General features: G+C 44.4%; 1 protein-coding gene across 1 annotated transcript; it reads left to right on the top strand.

Annotated features, from left to right (window-relative positions):
* Nucleotides 1-183: 183 nt before the first annotated feature.
* LOC147698076 (uncharacterized) lies at nt 184-21,879 on the top strand. The gene is made up of 4 exons (XM_086936178.1): nt 184-1,621; nt 11,078-12,132; nt 16,483-16,543; nt 21,767-21,879. Exons 1-4 carry the CDS (start codon nt 184-186, stop codon nt 21,877-21,879), a joined length of 2,667 nt encoding a protein of 888 aa, XP_086792304.1.
* The last annotated feature ends 498 nt before the right edge of the window (nt 21,880-22,377 follow it).

Genomic DNA, 22,377 nt, shown 5'->3' with positions numbered 1-22,377 from the left:
TCGACGAGGGATTAGGGAATGAACAATAGAAGCCTACCTGTGAGGCTTTAACGGACACAGGGACGAAGATCCCTTTCAAGGGTTGAAGAACCCCTCTGGCCGGTTTTAGGACTGTCTGGGACAATTTTTTTATTAGTTTAGTTTTTTTTTGGATTTTTGATTCTTGATTTTTGATAAGTGAAAATGTATCCCTTTGGTCGTCCTGTCCCTGATGAGGAGCAGCCTTTTGCGGCTCCTCGTAGACCTGAGCCTGCTTCTCCATGGTTGGCCTTATCACGAAAAGGGAAAATAGTGCTCATCATAATAGTGCTTATTGCTTTCCTTGTGACTCTCGGAATACTGTTCTTCCTGGATAAGGCTTATCCTGTACATGTGTTTGCCCCCACACCTTCTGCCATTCCCGAACATAATATGATAACGGTTGATTATGGTGAAAGAAGCTTGCGAACTGGTTACAAAGATAATGTTTTTATTAAGACGCTACATCATGCTCATGCCGTATATAACATAACAGATTGTTGGGTGTGTGGGTTACTACCCTCTGCTGCTTATAAGAAGGACAGATTTCTAGCACTTCCTTTGACACCAGTGAATAGTTGCGTGGGGTGGTACACTTTGATTGGTATGGTCAAATATTTCCAACAGCCAGATTTTCTAACTCCTCGACTACAAGACAGAGGGTCAACTATGACAATGCGAGTTCGTCCTATGCCCCCTTCTTCCCTTGGACGGTTGTATACTGATGGACGTTTTGACCAAACATTTTTGGAGACATGTGAAAAGAAAGTAGGACGGTTCTTGACTCCCAATGACACTGACAAAGTTAGAGAGAGTTTCCTACAGTTAAATTCTTCCCTGTCTTATAGACACCCACCAAAAGGGAATGGTAGCAATAAGTCTTTGGTGCCCTTAGCAGTTGTAGGACCGTCACCATTCTTTTGTATAGAGGGAAGGGGTCCTATCAAGGTTGGGAACAGTTCCTGTAACGTGACAGCATCAATATGCCTGCCCCTTAGTCCTTCTCTGGTTACGCCTCCCAATATCTACTTCGTGTGCGGGGACAATGGGTACTTGTGGTTGCCTGAAGGTTGGGGTGGGGTCTGTTATTTAGCTTATATGATTCCACCTGTGTATGTAGCACCCTCTGATTATCATAAAACTCACCGTAGGTTCCCAAGCTCGCCAGAGCAGCGTAAAAGGAGGGCACTTCAGGTTGATGACGTAGACCAGACAGATACTTCTTTGCAACAATGGACAGATTTTTCTAAGGGGCTTTTGCCTTTCTGGGGTCCGATATTTAACAGTAGGGCCATCCGTCGGTTGTCAAGAGTGATGGAGAAAGTAGTAGTTACTGAAGCAGACATTGCAACTAATATGTCTGTTGAGATTCAGGCTATGAGATTATTCACGATCCAGAACAGGATGGTGTTAGACGTCATCCTTGCTGATAGGGGTGGAGCCTGTCGCGTCATCGGGATGTCTTGCTGCGTGTATATTCCTGACTCAGCTCCGACTGTTAACTTAGCAGTACAGAAACTCCATAGGTTGGTGACTGAACTTCATCAGGATAATGGGACATGGTCACTACAAGGGTGGCTCTGGGGTGTTTTCTCCTCATGGGGTTGGAAAATACTGATGGGTCTAGTTGGAGTAGTGAGTGTACTCCTGACGTGCTGCCTTTGTGTTTACTGCCTTCCCCCATGTTGCTCAATGTGTGCTAGTAATTTGCGACCCTCAAAAAGGGTGACTGGTCAATATCCTGCCTCCACTGCTATTGAACTCCCTGATGTTCGTTGGATGATGCTCATTGACGATGATATTTTTGAATGAAATATGCCCCGCCCCTAGACTGAAATGTAAAGGCACTACCTTTTAGCTAATAAAGGCTACGCTCCAGTTAACCAATGATGCTAAAAGGAGGGTCTGATAGGTTTCACTTTTCGTTGCCCCACCCATTACCATTTACATATGCAAGTTAGCATCATGTGTCTAACTGATGAAGTATACACTTATGCTCTTACGTTATTTTTACTCCTTATGTGATTATTCATTTATATGTGTGAAGATATTTGGTTTCCTTAGCTTAGCTCGTGTGCCTCCATTTTGTGTATTCCTCTGTGTCTGCGAGTCGCACTCGCTCATTTACCCCTCCCGTAGGAATAGGAAAATCACTAATGCAGCAGTTTTTGTTTCTCAGCTAACTGTGGCCGAAACTAACAAGTTTCTTATCAGTAGTGTTCTCATGCGCCAGAGATGCTGAGGCTCGGCTCCGCGGCCTTGGGCAAAGATAGCTAATGTATCCCTCGCAGGTGCAGATGCCTCTTGTATGATGCCATTGTTCCTCTCTCTGGGGTTCAGTAATTTTCCAGAAGGGGCGTGTTTTATTCCACTGTACCATGTTATAATGTATTGCTGTGATGATATGAGTTAGTCCTCTCGGCGCACTCTTAGGGGTGAGGTCGGACAGGGCCCTCTCATATGGGAGTTTGTGGCCTAATAAATTTACCTTGTTTATTCTTCTCCACTGTCCGGCTGACTTCTTACTGAGTAACTATAGGTGAGTGTGGTAAGTCACTCTGGTGGATTTGAGCCACGCTTATCAACTCGTGGAGCTGTCTCGCAGGGATGACGTGAGCAACCTGCACCGTCCCCCTCCCTACCTGATCAACGGTGAATTTCCAGACCTAGGCAAGGATGGGGACCAGGGGAAGTTGTCAAGATGTTGGGAAGGGACGTCGACTTTGAAGACCAGGTGGGAGTCTTACTAGATAGAGGGCACTCTTTTGGGTATTGCCAGCTAGACAAAGGAACAAGCAAGTGGTTAGTGAGTCTATTGCCCGTCTGTCCAGGTCAAACACATACAACAACCATACAGTACTACAAGAGTTCAATCAAGGTATACAGTCACCTGAAATTGAAGGTGTGTGCTCCTGATAGGATAGGTCTCCAAAGCGTAGTGCTATAAAATTGAAAGGCAGGGTCAGCTTCAGTTTCTACCAAGTCAGAAGAGGATGCTGCCTGTACTCCTGCAGTCTGTGCCAGGAAACAAAAGAAACGTCACTTGTACCAGTGTGGTAACAGGGCAGAAGGCAAAAACCAGGGTGCTCCTACGTGGTGACAAGTGCAAAGAAAAGGAACCGCTATCACGCTTCCCTGTGCGTGATGCAGATAGGCAAGAGAAAAAGGAGCTCTTGCGCTGTGAAAGCAAGCAGTAAGGATGCGAGAACCCTTCCTTGTGCGTGTCGCAGTTCTAGGGCACAAGGCGCTCCTGCGCCGTGAAAAGCAAAGGCGGTGAGGAGGCGACCATGCTTCCATGTGCGTGTCGCGGTTCTGGGGCATAAGGCACTCCTGCGCCGTGAAAAAAAAACAGAAAGAACTTGATCATGCTTCCCTGTGTGTGTCAGTTCTGGGACAACAGGCGCTCCTGCGCCGTGAAAAGCAAAGGCAATGAGGAGGCGACCACGCTTCACTGTGCGTGTCACGGTTCTGTGGCATAAGGCACTCCTGCGCCGTGAAAACAAAAAGGTCGCGACCATGCTTCCCAGTGCGTGTCGCGTGATTAATTGCCAGCAAGATATTCCGGCAGGGGAAACAGCCGTCCAGGAAGACGCCGCAGTGCGTCTTCGAAGGTCAAGGAATCTGGGAGGTTATTGGTGGGTGCGGGTTCGAGGTGTAGGCAGCCAGCGTCCGGAAACATCCAGTACTAGAAGCACAGACGGGTTTGAGTGCCGTAGCTATATGCGGTCTTACCCGAAAGTGCTTCCCGTCAGCTCTGGTGCACCTCCTGATCTGAATGCTAGACTGCTGATTTGTCTAGCGGTGTTGCACTCTACTGACAGTACCGGAACTCACCACACCACACGCATACCGATAGTCCCCAGGGGCAGAACCATGACACTTCCAGCTCAGTAGGGGCACTAGACAGGGCAGCCCCCTGTCTCCACTCCTCTTTACGTTGGCATTAGAGCCGCTGGCGGCCTGGATCAGGCAGGACCGGCGATCCGCGGAATGAGATGGTCTCTGGAGTGGGAGGACTAGATTTCAGTATATGCAGACGACATCCTCCTTTACCTCACAAATCCAAGGGCATCATTAATTTGTCTCCTGGATGTTTTAGCAATATTCGGAAGGTACTCTGGGTTCATGGTTAATTGGTCCAAATCGGTAGTCTATGTCCCTCAAGGTGACCCGCCTTTAATACCACTAAATTGCCCAATCTAGATTGCAGCAGAAGGGATCCGATACCTCGGAATCTATGTGACACTGGATTCGAAACTCAGATACGCCCGTAACCTCAACCCACCCTTGCAGAGGCTGAGGAGAGATGTCGCACACTGGTGGTCTCTTCCCCTCTCCATGCTGGGCAGAGCAGCCCTTTTTAAAATGATGGCTCTTCCACGTTTTTAATATGCACTCCAGAATACTATGGACCCGGTCCCAGGGTCTTACTTCAAAGAGATTGAGGGTCTCCAGAGACAACTGCTGTGGGAAGGTAGGCCCCGTATAACATTTTCAAAACTGACTCTTAAATGGTATGATGGGGGAATTGACCTTCCAGACCTTAAAAAATACTATTGGGCATCTCAACTGGCAGCCATCAACCACAGGAGTTATGGGCACCCAGAAGACCCCGGGTACACAATGGATAGGTGGCTGCTCCCAGGGAGTTATTATACTAGAGCACTATATGCCAAACCCCGTAGATTTCCACTGACTGGTCCTACTTCACACGCCGTCCAGATATGGCACACGGTCACCAAACACCTAAAATGGGAGAATAAACTCACACTGGCCACACCGTTATGGAGCTCGGAGAAGTTGGGTAGCCTCTGGAGATCCAAGGGTTTCGATAAGTGGGACCTCATAGGGATCTCACTAATCAAAGATATCTGGGGAGGAGGAACAGTTCTACCATTTGCTTCACTCAAAACACAGTACCGCCTGTCAGACACTGAACACCACAGATACCTCCAAGTCCGCCATGCATTACTTACTCACATCCCTAGAGACACAGCGCTACCGGAAGCCTCCCCCCTGGAGGGCAGGGTGCTAGATGGGTACCGGTATACACTCAAAATATTGAGTTTTTAATATCGATTTGCATTAATATCAATTAAAAAATATAGAATGGACACAATATCGACTGGACAGAATATAGACTACAAAAATATTGAATAGGATAGCATTAATATCGAATCAAAAATATAGAATGGACATGATATCGAATGGAAAGAATATAGACAACAAATATAGAATGGACAGAATATCGATAACAAAAATATAGAATGGACAGAATATAGACTACAAAAATATAGAATGGACAGAATATAGACTACAAAAATATCGGATTTTAGGTAAGTAAGTTAATATCAATTTTTGAAGTGTTTTTTTATGTTAGTATATGTTTGAAAAGTGTATATTTATTTTATTATTTATATTAATTATTTGTTTTTATGGTATTTAATTTTTGCGTAATATAATTCTGTAGCGGGTTGTATGTTTATAGGGGAATAGGGTGGGAAGTAATTTAATTATAATTGATTAAATATGTTAATTTATTGGTATTTATTTTGAATTAATTGTTTATTATTATTGTTAATTAATTAAAAAATATAATTGGTGATTAATTTTATTTAATTGATTAATTCATAAATATGTTAATTTTAGTAATTTATTTTCTGTAGCGGGTTCTGGGTTTATAGGGGAATAGGGTGGGAAGTAATTTCATTATAATTAATTAAATATTTTAATTTATTTATATGTATTTATTTTGAATTAATTGTTAATTAATTATTATTTGGTGATTAATTAAACCACAATGGGTAATTAATTTTAATTAATTTATTAATAGATAATTATGTTAATTTTATTAATTTATTTTCTGTAATGGGTTGTGAGTTTATAGGGGAATAGGGTGGGAAGTAATTTAATTGTAAGTAATTCAATTTTTAAATGATTTTTTTAATCTAATTTTTAATTATTTTTTAATTGTTAATTAATTTATTGTTAATTGGTAAATAATTTGTATTAGTAGGCAATTATTTTTATTTATTATTTTTATTTGTATTTTTAATTGATTAATTAATATATTATATACAAGTGTTAGTTCTTTTAATTAATTTGTAATTGGTATTAATATTTATTTTATTTTTATTTATATATATGAAGTATTTACTTTCCCTACTGATGCACTCACTGGAGTGGGAATAGTAGTTTTCACCCTCCTGCTATCCAACGCTTTTCCTACTGTTGCACTCTCTGGAGTAGGAATAGTAATTTTTATCTCTACGCTATCCAACGCTTTCCCTACTGTTGCACTCACTGGAGTGGGAATAGTAAATGTTATGCCTACGCTATCCAACGCTTTCCCTACTGTTGCACTCTCTGGAGTGGGAATATAGTTTTAAGCCTCCTGCTATCCAACGCGTTCCCTACTGTTGCACTCACTGGAGTGGGAATAGTAATTTTTACCCCTACGCTAACCAACACTTTCCCTGCTGTTGCACTCTTTGGAGTGGGAATAGTAATTTTTACCCCTACGCTATCCAACGCTTTCCCTACTGTTGCACTCTCTGGAGTGGGAATAGTAATTTTTACCTTCCCGGTACCCAATGCTTTCCCTACTTTTGCACTCACTGGAGTGGGAATAGTAAATGTTATGCCTACGCTATCCAACGCTTTCCCTACTGTTGCACTCTCTGGATTGGGAATAGTAATTTTTACCCCTACGCTATCCAACGCTTTCCCTACTGTTGCACTCATTGGAGTGGGAATAGTAATTTTTACTCCTACGCTATCCAACACTTTCCCTACTGTTGCACTCACTGGAGTGGGAATAGTAATTTTTACCCCTACGCGATCCAACGCTTTCCCTACTGTTGCACTCTCTGGAGTGGGAATAGTAATTTTTACCCTCCCGCTATCCAACGCTTTCCCTACTGTTGAACTCACTGGAGTGGGAATAGTAATTTTTACCCCTACGCTATCTAACGCTTTCTCTACTGTTGCACTCACTGGAGTTTGAATAGTAATTTTTACCCTCCTGTTATTCAACGCTTTCCCTACTGTCGCACTTTCTGGGGTGGGAATAGTAATTTTTACTCTCCTGCTATCCAACGCTTTTCCTACTGTTGCACTCACTGGAGTGGGAATAGTAATTTTTACCCCTACGCTATCCAACGCTTTCCCTACTGTTGCAATCACTGGAGTGGGAATAGTATTTTTTACCCTTTCGCTATCCAACGCTTTCCTTACTGTTGCACTCACTGGAGTGGGAATAGTAATTTTTACCCCTGCGCTATCCAACGTTTTCCCTACTGTTGCACTCTCTGGAGTGGGAATAGTAATTTTTACCCTCCCGCTATCCAACGCTTTCCCTACTGTTGCACTCACTGGAGTGGGAATAGTAATTTTTACTGCTACGCTATCCAATGTTTTTTCTACTGTTGCACTCACTGGAATTTAACCCTCTCGCTATCCTATGGTAAATATATTGTATATATATATATATATATATATATATATATATATTATTTATTAATTTTAATGTTATTTAAGTATTTTAAGTATGTTTAAGTTAGTTATATTTATCATTTCATTAATTTTAAATTACTTTTAACTTTTTTAAAAATTTGATATTTAGAGTGTTTATATTTTTTACAACGATATTTTTGATTCGATATTTTTGTACTTACCTGTTTGGAGATAGGAAGTCGATATTTTGGCATTCTATATTTTTTACTCAATATTTTTGTAGTTCTATATTTTTGCCATCGATATTGTTTCAGTGATCCATGGGTACCTCCCAGAGAAAACCGTATTGCTAATATACAGGAAGCTGATTAACAACATGGAAGACCCGTTGCTGCAGCTTAGGGGGAATTGGAACGGGGATGGATTAGAGTCGAATGATGAAGACTGGCGAGAGGCGGTTCCCCCCCCCCCCCCCCCAGTGTAGTTGCAATTCAGGCCAGATTGAAATTAGTACAGCTTAAAATACTGCATAGAGTCTATGTAACGGGTTCCGGCCTGGTACTTATGGGGCGGGCGGAAAACGATGAGTGCAGAAGGGGGTGTGGGGAACCGGGAACATTTATCCACATACTGTGGGGCTGCCCACGGATACAGCAATATTGGAGAGACAGCCACTACACATTGCGGTCTGCACTGGGAGTCGTTGTGCAGCCAGAAGCCCGGAGATGTATACTAAATGTCTGGGAGCCCACAGATCTCAACACCTATACAACGCAATGGGTGACGCTAGCATGTATGATAGCTAAACGCGACATTGCCCAGCTGTGGGGTGCTAGTCAGCCGCCCCAGTTGAGGAGGTGGACAGAAGATTTAGATTTGTGTATGTACAGGGAGAAATCAGTCTTTGTCGCTAGAGGTTGCCCTGGGAAATGGCTGAAGGTGTTGGGAGCTTGGAATCGTTATAGAAGTGACATTTGTCTTCTGCCTGTTCCGCAGATTGATGCTGACTCGATTGATACCCCTTGACCTGCTTAAAATAATAACTGTAATGATTTTTGTATAATATGCAATGTAACTGTAAGAGATGAAGTTGCCTGCTTGCACTCAATTGATGTGCCTTTTGTGAAATTGTTCAATAAAAAGAAATATTTAAAAAAAAAGATCTTGGGACTCTCCATATCAGAGTCGGAGTTCCACTCTTCATACATTTCTTCCACTACACACTTGACTGCTCTGGATTTACGGCACACATGTGCAAAATGACCCTTAGTGACATATTTTGCGCACTTTTGCCCTAGGGCAGGGCACCTTTTTTCATGTGCTAAATGTCCCGCACTTTCACAACGATAACACTTCCCTTTCAAATCATCCATTGTATGCTTATTCTTCCCTACAACTTTCTCTTCAATTCTTTGTGTTTCTGGAATGTCCTTTTTCGGTAATTTCTTCTTTACTGATTTGACAGTGTCATCAGTGCTTTCCCTTTTTGCTGAAGACACAACTGCTTTAGCATATCTAGATGTAAGTTCCGATTTACGAATGATATTAGTGACTTCCTATAAACTTGACTCGCCATGTACCCACAACCTATCCTGTAAGCTTGGATTATTGCAATGCATTATGACTTGGTCCCTAACTAGTTTTTCTTCCAACCTTTCGATCATACAAGAAATAGCCAACTTCCCTAAAGCAGCAGCATAGTCCTCAATTTTCCAGCTTGGCCCTTGCTTCCTATGATAGAAGTTGTAACGGTGTATTGCTTTGCAAACTGTAGGTGCGAAATACACATCCAGGTCAGCTAAAGCATGTTTAAAAACGTCACCTTCATCATCTGCACGTGGTTTCTTTTGCAAATGATCATAAACGTTGAGACCACCGTTACCCAAGCAATGTAACAATGTGCTTTTCTTCCTTTCCGGTGTTAACTCTCCAAAAGTATCAATGGAATAGACCTTCCATTCTTCCCATTGTAAACTGTTAACTTCAGCCTCAATCATCATGAAAGGTTGTAGAGCTGGCAAATTCATAATTGCCATGCTTCACAATTACTATGTCCCAACGTAACAAAGAACTTGCTTTAAAAATGTAAATAAAAGAAAAAAGTTAATGAACACAAAAAAAAAATATTACATTCATTTTTCCTCAGACAGCTTGCTGACCCAGTGTAAGATTCATACATAACACAAATGTAACTAAATTCACCTAAAGAAAATGGAAGTCACGAAGTAGACAGATGTGCCTGTCACCGAGTGAAGGCTAGATAAACTCTTTTCTGCATACCCGTTACTTAAATTTGAAAGGTGTGCTAGTCACGGTGTGCCAGCTGACTTCAGTGAATACGCAGGACAGGTCAATATTGTTTCCCAATTGTGATCGGCAAGGTGTGCCAATCACTGTGCAATTAACTGTGTCGATGGTGTGCCAGTCACTGTGTGCCAGATTACCTTCGCAGATATACCAGACAGGCCGATGTTGCTTTCTCAATTGTGATTGCCAAGGTGTGCCAATCACCATGCTTAAACTATGCGGATGCTTGAATTTGAGCTTAACTCTGTAATGATGTGCCTGTCACAGAGTGCAGGCTGCGAACTCCCTTAAATGCCCGCTGCGACGTGCGTATACGCTCACGTTGCTGCTTGTTCCAATCTTGCGCATCCTCCTATGCGCATGACGTAACTTCTACCAAGTTCTGAGCTGCACCGGCAAGATTCTCCTCGAGCTTCACTTCCCTTGTACTCTGCCCTGGAGTGCGCGTCTCTAAGGATGGCAGTTGGAATTCTATGTCAGTACAGGAGGCTCCGATTATGCTTTCTCTATTTCTTTATTAGAAATGCTTAGCAGCCAGTAAAAAACAGTAAAAAACTACAGTACCCATGAACACCAGGGTATCACGTGAACAATCATAGAGACCATAGTATAAAAGGTCATGTATCTCATCCTCTTTCTTTGCTGCTCCGCAGCCAGTTAAGTGCATTTTGCTTATTATCTACTGCTTGTTCTTTAGTATTTTTCTTGGCACTTACATGTTTATGCCTGTTTAGCGCTCTCACTCTCGCTTCTATTTGCGCCTTGTTCACGCGCTGTGTGTCTTTTTCGGCTTGTTGCTATTGCCGTATTCTTTTTCATTGCCGCTTTGCGTGCGCTTCAACTGGGGGTGTCTGTGCACCTCCCTTTGGCCGGGCGCTTTGTGCCCGCATCTTTTCATCAGTGGAGCGGGAGACCGGGGCTGAAGGACGTGCACGCTGTACGTGCGAGCTCCTCTCTCTTCCATTCCGAGGCGGCCGTTACCGTGCATGCGAGGCGGCCATTTTCCGGCTTTATTTCCGTGTTTACACGGAGCTGGATGTTCGAAGGTCGTTTTTTCACACGCCATTGCCCACTGCCTCAAGAATTTGGCCCCGAATTACGCCTTTTGTCAGAAGAATTGCATTGAGCTATACAACTATTCATAGGCTTTGCCTGGAGTGATATTTTTGCAGCAAGCCCTCCCTCCACATTTAAATATTTACAGTGTGCAGGTTTTGCCTGTGCTGCTGGCTTGCTGTGGGGTTTTGTCACTCCCCCTGCATTGTGCCTTTGGCCACTATTATATTGGGTCATCTAGTGGGCATTACTGTTACACTTTGTGTGACTATGGAAGAATATTACGAAGATGATGACTATTACTATGATGAGGACGCCTCTGGCTCTTTGGAGCACAATTTAGTTGAGGCTTTGGTCCAGGGTGTGCAACACTCCATAAATAAAGCGCTAGTGCGTGCCATTAATCCTTTAAAACGCCATTTGAATCAATATACGCAACAGCAAGGCTGGTTGCCTTCCTCACGTAAGTCCTCTAAATCCCCTGTTAATCCTCATAAATCAGATTTTCAGAAGTTGGCCAAGAGTCTGGCCTCTGACAAATCTAAGACCTCAGCAGGTGCTTCGTCGTCCGCCAACCCTCTTACAGATACCGACGACACTCATTCTTCTACTTCTGATCATGATGATCCTCCCCCTAGAAAGAAGGTGTGCAAAGAACATTACGTGGAAGCTCCCACACATCCTCCTGTGCTGACTTTTGACCCTTCGGATATTATTCATCCACACTCCACTTCCTGGCTTCCCTCCCCTGCTGTGGCAGAATATGTCCAGACACACATCCGACAACCATTTGAGAAGGATGTTAGGGCACGTCTTCGGTCCGAATGCCTTCGGCCGGATCTCGCAGACCATTTGGCTGACACTCCAAAGGTTGATCCCACGATGGTCACCTATCTTAAGAAGTACGCCAAATTTCCGAAGAAGGGTCTAGACCGATCTTGGCGTTCCTGTCAAGACAAGGTGTTTGACTTATTGGGTCCTTTCACGAAAATTTTGGATCTTGGTTTTCTGGCCAAAGAGTCTTCGGCCCTTGTTTACCCAGATGAACTTATTGAGTGGGCACAAAGGGCTATTTGCCAGTTGGGTAATGCCAACTGTGCAATTTCGTGTGAAAGACGCCGCTCTATTCTTCTCAAGCTGGACCTGAAATTGGCAGAGCTCTCCTCATCTGAGTCTGGTCCTGCGGCTCAAGGTCTGCTATTTGGCCAGCCCTTCTTGAAAGAACTCACTAAGTTTGTGGCCACCTTCAGTGGCCTGGATAAGGCTCAAGCTTCGCTGCGGCAAGTGCTTCGTCTGGTTTTTGCCAGGGCCGGACGACACAGGGGACGCTCGTTCGGCCGTGGCTCTCAACAACCTTCCCAGAGGGGGTTCCAGTCCCAAAGAGGCGGTGGTCAGGATACCGGCTACAATACCCGTTCAAACTTCTATCCCTCTCGCAAAGGGAGAGGGCAATATAAAAAACGACGTTCCGGCGGAAACCAAGGTGGCTACCAGGATTTCAACACTTCAGCTGAGCCTGATTCCTGCTTGCGATGTGGTTCTGGGGGGCTGGATACAATTTTTTCTGCACAATTGGCATCTAATCTCCAGCGATGCTTGGGTGCTGGAAACTGTTCAAGGTTACAAAATAGAGTTTTATCAGCATCAGACCCACCCACCCACTCCTCTGTGTTTTTCCCTTCAAGATCAAGAATTAATTTCCGCAGAAATAAACTCTCTCCTCGAAAAGGGGGCAATAATTCGGACTGTCCGTCATCCCAATGGGTTCGTCAGCACAGTGTTTCTGGTCGAGAAGAAAGGGGGCGGATCCCGCCTAGTTCTCAATCTGAAGGACTTCAATGGAAAGGTCGTTTACAGGCATTTCAAGATGGAGGGAATCCATCTGTTGGGAGAACTTCATCGAGAAGGGGTCTGGATGGTTCGTCTCGATCTCAAAGATGCGTACTTGTCGATTCCCATCTTAAGTCCTCATCGTCGGTTCCTTTAATTCCATTGGCAGGGGACTTGGTTCGAGTACAACGTTCTCCCGTTCGGCCTCTCGTCAGCACCTTGGTGCTTCATGAGACTTCTGAGGCCCGTCGTGGAATGCTTGCGCGCTCAGGGTGTTCGCCTGATTATTTACCTGGACGACATTCTGATCATGGCAGACTGCCCTCTCAAACTCCTAACTCACCTGGAGTGGTCTATCCACCTCTTACAATCTCTGGGATTTCTGGTGAACATTCAGAAATCAGTCTTGACTCCGTCGCAGGTGATAGAATTTCTGGGCTTCCAAGTCAATTCGCTTTCGTGTCAACTTCTCTTACCCAATCAAAAGATTCTGTACATCAAGAGGGAATTGACTTCGGTTATTTCCAAACAGACTGTATCATTGAGATCATTAGCACGAGTTGTAGGTCTGTTGGCGTCCTCCATTCAGGTGATCTTCCCGGGCCCTCTGCATTACAGGGCACTTCAGCGTTTGAAGATCCGTCATCTCCAGAAAGGCCTTCACTATTCCGATCTAATTCCTCTTTCAGAGGAAGCGAGGTGGGAGATGCAATGGTGGTTGGACCACATGAATGCCTGAAATGGACGAGCCCTGTTCGGTTCATCTCCGGAACTAGTGATAGAGTCCGATGCCAGCCTGTGGGGTTGGGCAGCCCGGTGCAGTTCCGTCTCGACGGGGGGTCGGTGGTCTTCCCAAGAATTGTCTCTCCATATAAATTGCCTGAAACTCCTGGCAGGGTCATTTGCGATCCGTTGTTTACTCCTCTTCGGTCCAATTGCTGCATACTTCTCCGCATGGACAACATTTCGGCAGTTCGCTATGTCAACAAGTTGGGCGGAACGAAATCCGAGATATTGGCGGAGATAGCCAAAGATTTTTGGCATTTTTGTCTGCAACAGAAGATCACTGTTATTGCAGAGTATCTTCCGGGTCGCAACAATCAGATTGCAGACTGGAATTTGCGTCACCTTTGGGACTTCAGCAATTGGAGGCTTCATCCTCGTGTTTTCGGTTCTCTCCTACGGATCTGGGGCCAGTGTCGGATCGACCTGTTTGCCTCTCGCCTCAACACTCAGCTCCCTCTGTTCTTCAGCTGGAGGCCGGATCCGGAAGCCCTGGCCACAGATGCCTTTCTGCAGACTTGGCCGTCGGGTCTGTGCTATGCCTTTCCCCTGTTCATGATGATTCCCAGAGTCTTGGCTTGCACGAAGCGTTATCGGTCAGAATTGATTCTGATTGCTCCTCTGTGGAGGGCTCAAGGGTGGTTCCCGGTTCTCCTGGAGATGTGTTCTGCAGTGCTTCTACTTCTTCCCCAGAATTGGAATCTCTTTCTGGATCCTCTCGACAATCCGCATCCCCTGATTCTATCAGGCACTCTACTTCTGCTGGCATGGCGAATTTCGGGGATCGCTGGACGGTCCCAGGCCTTTCTCGAGACGCTTCCAAGTTTATCAGTGAGGCCTGGTCACCCAATACTCATAAACGCTACAGGGGGTCCTGGAAGCAATGGTGTGACTGGTGTGAGGTTGATCCCACTTCAGCAGATGTCTCCATGATCATTAATTTTTTGGCCTCCGGTTTGGCTTATCGGACTGTCAACAATTTCCGTTCCGCCATTTCGGCGGGCCATCTGCATATTGATGGTAAACCTGCGGGTGAACATCCTCTAATTGCCAAGTTACTTAAGGGTATTCGTCTGACAAAACCTCCATATCCTAAGTACGTCTCTTTATCAGATGTTTACATTGTTTTGAGATTTTTAGAGGCTTGGCCTCCCAATTCATTGCTATCCCGTAAACAGCTGTCAGCCAAACTGACTATGTTATTATGCCTTGTTTCCTGCAAACGGGTGTCTGTTGTCCGGGCTTTGGACTTGGCGGGTCGCAGTTTTACACCTGAAGGTGTCACATTTCTTCTTTCCAGACGTACCAAAACGAATACTACTTCGATTACCTATCCTTCCTTTCCTAATCATCCCAACCTTTGCGTTGTTCAATGTGTCAAGGATTATGAAGTAAGTACTGCTCCTTTACGTTCAGATATGCAAGGACAATTGTTGATTGCTTTGTAGAAGCCTTTTCGCCCTGTTACCCCAGCTACATTAGCTCGCTGGGTTAGATTTCTCCTGTCAGAAGCTGGCATTGATGTTTCGATTTTTGGTGCACATTCAGCACGTGGGGCGATGGCTTCTAAAGCATTCTCAATGGGTGTCACTTTATTTGACATTATGAAGGCCGCAGATTGGTCTTCTGATTCAGTGTTCAAAACCTTTTATTACAAACCAATTGATCATATTGCTTCTGTAGTAGTGGATCAGCTTTAAACAAGCATAATCGGAGCCTCCTGTCCTGACATAGAATTCAAAATTTGCGAACATACGTGACAAGAATTTTTTATTCTATTGAGGACAAGGAGGCAAGGATTATCCCACCCGTTGTTATTGTTTTCTGCATTTGTTGCTAAATTAAAAACTTCTGATATTTGCATATGGATTTTGTTTATTGCAATTCCTTGCTTTTTCTACCCCCCCTATTTCTGGTTTCAGCATGTATACTGGATGTGTATTACGGCTATATGTCTCTTTTCAGGTTCTGACCGAACTAGAGGTTTTCTGTTACACCTGGCTTCTCTTGCCTTTCGATGGCCTTCTGGTTCCGGTGATCTATGGTTGCCCACATCCTCGTTCTTCAGCTTGGACTTCTGCTGCGGCTGATGGCTTCTTTTCCTGATGTTCCACGTTTTTGAACTTACTGTTTCGATTTGAACTGTTTTTCCTCACCAAAGAAAGAGGATGAGATACTATCTACATGACCTTTTATACTATGGTCTCTATGGTTGTTCACGTGATACCCTGGTGTTCATGGGTACTGTAGTTTTTTACTGTTTTTTATTGGCTGCTGAGCATTTCTAATAAAGAAATAGAGAAAGCCTAATCCTCGCCTCCTTGTCCTTAATAGAATTGAAAATTCTTGTCACGTATGTTTGCACATTTTGAATCCTCGCTTGTGTAAGTAACAGTGCCGACCAAGCGATTCACAGTTCAATTAGTTCTCCAATTAAAGATTTTTAAAAAAATTTTTTACGTTCGCTTGAGCTGCCGGTGTGGCCGACACTTTATTCTAGGCAGCTGTGCAGCATAATTAGATTCCGTACTTGTGGCCGAAGATAATGGGTTCCTTTTCAGTCCGGGGAAATCGCCGCCAATATTCTTGTATCAGGAAGGACACTGAAACGAAATATCTTCATGAGTAGACTTTATTCGAAATTTCCAGGAGAGGCAAGGTACAACCGTCTCCTCCCGTCCGATCCCCAGCTCGAGTGTCCCGCATTCCACCCACCAGAATTCCACACCCATGCCAGTATATTCCAATAGGCGAGGCATGGATGATGTAAGAGAACACATACTCGCATGAACGACCCAACAGTAGTCACCTGGCAAGTTTTCTATACTCGTACTCCAGGTCTCTTCCTGATCGTCCCAAGGTTACTTCACATGATGGTCTTGAGAATGCCAAAGGCTCAATCCAACCAGTGGGCTCCGTGCGGTCCTTGTTTTTTCCTTGTCGTCCATTTGTAATGGATGCTTCTCTTTAAAATAACACCACACTGAGATGAGCATGAGGTAAGTGTTCTTCTTTATTTGTTAACTTCAACAGAGCCCACCATCAACCGTCCTCTTGCACCAGGACTACAACAGGGTGCTGCTGTTTGTGTCTGGTAAGTTTCTGTTTATCTCTGACTGAATAGGAGCAGCCATTTGCCACCATCTCTTAGATGACTTCCAGGTGTTAAGGCACTACTCTCTCATCTTTTGCCCTTAGAAGTTTTAATTTGTTTTTTTTCCTATGATCATGTTCTCAGAGGTTCACACATAATGTCAAAATGCAGCAGGTCTGATGAATTATTTTTACAGGAAGTGAAGGAGGGTATGTGAATGTCTACTAATATTGAGAGAAGCCAGTTACAAATAGGCATGGGCGGAAAATCCGTTCCGCTTGCGGATTTTGCGGATTTTCGGGAAATCCGCAATCCGCGAGATTCGCGAATCTCCCGCAAAATCCGCAAATCCGCGAGCAGCGGATTTTGCTCGCACTGTTCGCGTGAGTTCGCGCCCCGCGAATAAGTGCAAAATTGCAGAAATACGATCTTAGCAAAACTGAAAGTAACTACTTACCAGGTTCAAAAGTTCAGGCTCATCATTAGTAGCCATTTCCTGTAGTGCTTCCTGAGGGGCCCCTCCAGAGTTCAGTTGCCAGTTGAAACTATTATGTGACCCTGCGATGAACCTCAGAATAGTTACACATATGCCACAAAGGTCCTGAATTACAGCTAAGGGAGACAAGCAGGAGCCAGGCTGGAAGTTAAAATCCATTAATCAGCCCCTAATTCATTATTGTCAGTTGGGGCAGGGCAGGTGTTGTAACTAATTTTGCAACAATGAAAGCACTTAGCAAGTGCAAAAGATCACTAATCAGGGCGCACTAAGGAAGCAGGTGCCAGCTAAAAAAATATTCTGTGACACATTAATCAGCCCCAAATTAATTCAGGTCACTTGAGGCAGGGAAGGTGTGCTTTGCTTTGCCGAAAATAATGTACACTGGACAACCAGAGGGTGTGGTGATGAAACAGAGGGTGGCATGGGTGGGCCAGAGGGTGGCATGAGTAGTCAGAGAGTGGCAGTGGTGACAGAGAGTGGCAGTGATGAAGAAGAGTGTCTCAAACAGGCTGGACACGTAGAAACAACAAGTTCGCAAAACTTGCGACCCGACAGGTAAGTTCGCAATTTGCGAAAGTGTACAAAACCCTCGCGAACTGGCAGAAACACGGGCGAACACAAAAAAAAAAAATCCGCAAATTCGCGGGAATTCGCGGATTTTGCGGATTGCGAATCCGCAAATCCGCAAAATTCGCGAACGCGAGATCCGCAAAATTCGCTCATGCTTAGTTACAAAGCCAAAGTCTCTTGATTCCTATCACCCAATTAGAGAACATGTTATTCTTACCAGATACACCCTGATACAGTGAATAGCTGTGTTGATCCTTCAAGAATTCAAATCTGGCATCTTCTTAGTTTGTACGAAGACCCGATTGAGTAGACAGGAGTATGATATAAAAGTATTAACAGAAAGTGAGGAGGACCCAGATTAGGATCCCCATATATTATCGTGAAGACAACAGTTTGAAAATTAGAAAAAGGTTACCACCAATAGGAATGAGAAGGGCAGCAGAGAGGGAATTTTCTCCAATGTACTCTGCCAGTGACAAACTGTGAATATCGACCCAACGATAAAAGGGCAAAAAAGGAAGAGAAAGTGTTATTCCATTCAAGACTATTGGGACTGTAATTGAACAAACATATATTAAAATACAACAAGATTAGTTTTACACACCTGAAAAGAAAAAACAGTGAGATCCCCACAACACACATGAGATATTGATAGTACAGGGAAGGAGCTTGGATACAAGTCCTTTGGGTTTTACGATAAACATAATTCTTATAATATTATGTACTGAAGAAGGTGGGGTGGGGTGAACCACTCAATACCACCGAAATGCCTCGTTGACAACTAGTGATGACATTTGTCAGTCTTTGTATATTACGGTTATTGTCAGTTTTGTACATCTGAGTAATTCTACCTTATAATAAAATATTTGTTTATTGTATTAGGAAGATATTTTATAGTGCTAACATTTTCCTTACAGTACGAACAATGGTTTAATGTTTGTCTTTTTTTATTTGATACAATAGTGTATTATATTAATGAAATATTGGATAGAGTATGTTTTTAAATATGATTGTAAGTTTGGATATGTAAAGGATTGATAATATTGAATACATTAGACATTTTTACATTAAACAGTGTTCAGTGTGAGGATAGTAGAGTGGATGAAAGTGAATGGTGGATTTCCCCTTATAAATATATGATGTATATGAACATACAGTGGTGACAGTAAGAGTGTGTGACACAAAAGGGATACTTTCTTGTTTATTGTTTGACCCTGTCCCTTTTTAGGTCTCGCCTTCACCATTCCGCAAGAATGGGAAATGGGGAGAATTCAAGTCGGGAAAATCCTCTTCAAACCACGGGCTTTCAGCCGCGGTTTTCTTTAAGTTCACGTGAATCACGTGATTAAACATGCACGCGCATCGGCAGCATTTCTCCTGCAGGCTCGCAAAAGGCTCTCCTCCCTCCCCACATCAAAGGCATCAATCACCCTCCCACAGGCTTCCCCAGCGCTGCCCCGCCCCCTGCTTCACAGCCAGGCCATCTGTTCCCAGCCAGACCTCTCACACCTCCGTCACAGCATGCCTGTGTACTTCAAAGGCTTATCACTTCACACGGCCGGCCGCAGGCCGTGCAACCAGAGCACTTCAGTTGGTGTGTAGCCCCCCTCCCAGCACTGCCTTGTTACTCTCGGCAGCCGTGAGTCCCTAAACACTTTTTATATTTAATTAGCAGCAGCAGCATTTCTCCTGCGCCAGGCCACATCAAAGGCTCTGTACCACTTTCACCCACACAGCAACACTTACAGACACGCAACGCCACTCACACCCACGCAAGCCCACTATCATCCACGCAACGCACACTCACCCACGCAACGCCACTCACTCACTCACTCACTCACGCAAAGCCACTCACACCCACGCAGTGCCAATTTCACCCACGCAGCACCACTTTCAGACACGCAACGCCACTCACACCCACGCAAGCCCACTATCACACACGCAATGCCACACTCACCCAAGCAACGCCACTCACCCAAGCAACACCACTCACACACGCAACACAACTCATCCACGCAACCCCACTCATCCACGCAACGCCACTCATCCACGCAGCGCCACTCATCCACGCAACGCCACTCACACACGCAACGCCACTCACACACGCAACGCCACTCACCCACGCAATGCCACTCACCCACGCAGACACCAACATCCTGCGCTCTCTTACTGAGGACGGAACATAGGACTTGCCAGTGTGACCGATACAGACAGACACACCACACCTATACACCTGCTTCTGCAGCTCTTTTAGCTATCTATGTTATGTTATGGATGTCTGTGCGGTAACTGCTCTGTTTACAAATAAAATGGAAGACAAGAGTCTTTGATATATTAACTATTAGTCTCTGCCCAGATTGAGAACAGTTATCACTGTAAACAAGTATAGCATTACTGCTTCTGGTAAGGCCACGTTAAAAGTGCAGCAATGCTGTCTTTGTCTGAAACATCATTTTGACAGTACTGCAAAGAAGTGCTGAAACTGTCCCAGGCAAAATGCAAGTCCTTCTGCATCAGTGGCCACTGACAAATCAATTACATATATGGGCCTGGCCAGCATTTTGGTTTTTAAAATCTGGTCCCCCTAATGTGGTGACGGGACGATGAAAGATCAACAGGACTTCAGGGGTTGCTTGGGTAGTTGTCATATGCAGGAACATAGGGCTGTTAAAAAGCAGCTGGTACAGATACAAAGATCTAGGGTTCCCGTTGCTCTAGAACTTTGGATACAGAGACCGTAGGTTAGGGTATTTTGTATTGGTACTAAGGAGCGCATACTCGCTTGGTTTGCTGCAGGTCCATATTCCAGAGTCAAAGGGTGTTGATGAAAGGAGTGTGGGTGCTGAGGTGATGGGCGTGCATGCTGCTGCTTTTTTTTAGCATTTTCAAAGACACAATATCTACCATGTAAACAACATACAGACCATAGTACGACAACTTCCATCATCCAGTATATTGCAATTTGACAATTTCACCTTAAGATATCTCCTGACATAGTACAGCTATTATGCACAATTATTCAACTTGGTGCGTGTATAAATATTCAATCAGGTATTTCCAGTAGTCTCTGGGCTTGGAGCCAGCGGGCAATTCCTTCCTCGGTAAACAACCTTTACAACGCAACTTTTACAACGCAGTGCCTTTACGACGCAACTTTTACCACGCAAACCATTACAACGCATTGCGCTGGGGGGCGCTCTAGGATAGGGAATAGGTTTAATTTACTATCCAACACCTTCCCTACTATCCACGGGGACTGGAGTTGGAATAGTAAATTAAACTATTCACTATCCAGCGCCCCAAAGCACTATGCGTTGTAAAGGCATGCGATGTAAAAACCGCGTTGTAAAGGCATGTGTGGTAAAAGTATGTGTTGTAACGTCATACATCCTTCCTCCTCATATGTTTGCAGAGCGTCCCTGCAGTACGTCATATCCTGAATACACTGTTTGATTTTTGGAATCTTTCTACTTCCCCAGCATAGCGATATTCTGCGTTTAGCTAGGAGTAGAGGAATGATGCAAAATGTACGCTTAGTACCTGGAACAATGCCTAGTAAAGAAGTATGAATATTGCACACAAGGTTAAATTCCAACATAACACTCAGCATCTCCACAATTTTTACCCAATACTCTTTCACTGCTGTGCAGTACCACGCTAGAGGTATAAAATCTGCCATGTCAGCTTTACAGCGTTGACACTTTGCATCTGTGCGCAGGCCATATTTATAAAGCCTTGCCGGGGTATAGTATGTTTGAGGCAGATACTTAAAGTGCACCAATCGTAGGTTTCCATTGGGTGTTTGCATACCAGTTAGAGAACAAGCTACAGTGCATTCCTCCTCTGTAAGTGGGCCATCTAGTACCACATTCCATTTCCTTAGCGCTTTATGTGTGGTGTCAGATATATCTTCTTGCAATGTGGCATAAAGTTTAGAGACCATGTTCGTGTTACGAGGTTCTGTAAGAATCAAAGTGCATGCTGCTATTTTGTCGTATACTTTGGTGAAGATGTAGGATTCTCTGATTGGTCCTGAGTCGTTATCTGCTCTTGTCAGATCCAGTGCAGATGGTCTTAGGTTTTGCAGATGAACCTGTGATTAGAGTAGTGAGTAGGTTAGTGCTCTGAAAGCTGATTCTCTCTTCTTGTGTTAGGAAATCAACAGTCAGCACTATCCAGCAGCATTATCTGCCTCGCCTTCATCGACCTGCGGTCTGACATCAAATATTTGGGGAGAGAGGAACACAGAACAAGGAGATGGGAATAATCCCTTGCCTGCTGTATACTTTACATAGAAAGCCTCTGGGTTGACTCCCTGGCATACAAGGAAAAGCCTTAGATTGGATCATCTTGTTCCTCGCCGGAAGGACCCAGAGAGTCTGACTCCCCCCATTCGAATCAGAGGCCACCAATGTCATCTGCGGAGTTCCACAAGGATCATCACTTAGTCCCACCCTCTTCAACGTTTGCATGAGTCCCCTCGCTTCCATCGCGCGACAGCACAACCTCAACATCATCTCCTACGCTGACGACACCCAACTGATCCTTTCCCTTACCAAAGACCCTAACACCGCCAAAACCAACCTCCATGAAGGCATGAAAGAAGTAGCCGAATGGATGAAAAACAGCCGTCTAAAACTTAACTCAGACAAAACGGAAGTCCTCATCCTAGGATCATCCCCCTCTGCCTGGGATGACTCATGGTGGCCATCGGCCCTGGGCACGGCACCCATACCCACAGATCACGCACGTAACCTGGGCTTCA

This window comes from Lissotriton vulgaris, chromosome 8 (assembly GCF_964263255.1).
Source record: "Lissotriton vulgaris chromosome 8, aLisVul1.2, whole genome shotgun sequence".
Lineage (NCBI taxonomy): Eukaryota > Metazoa > Chordata > Amphibia > Caudata > Salamandridae > Lissotriton > Lissotriton vulgaris.
The sequence above is the reverse complement of the archived record's forward strand: the minus strand, read 5'-3'. Positions and strand labels throughout refer to the sequence as shown.

Bases quoted from the DNA above. Each gene is read 5' to 3' on its own strand.
- LOC147698076 (XM_086936178.1), top strand. From the start codon at position 184: ATGTATCCCTTTGGTCGTCCTGTCCCTGATGAGGAGCAGCCTTTTGCG. The intron at 12,133-16,482 runs GTTTTTGCCAGG...TAACTTCAACAG, and splicing joins TGCGGCAAGTGCTTCGTCTG to AGCCCACCATCAACCGTCCT. The intron at 16,544-21,766 runs GTAAGTTTCTGT...TTCTTGTGTTAG, and splicing joins GGTGCTGCTGTTTGTGTCTG to GAAATCAACAGTCAGCACTA.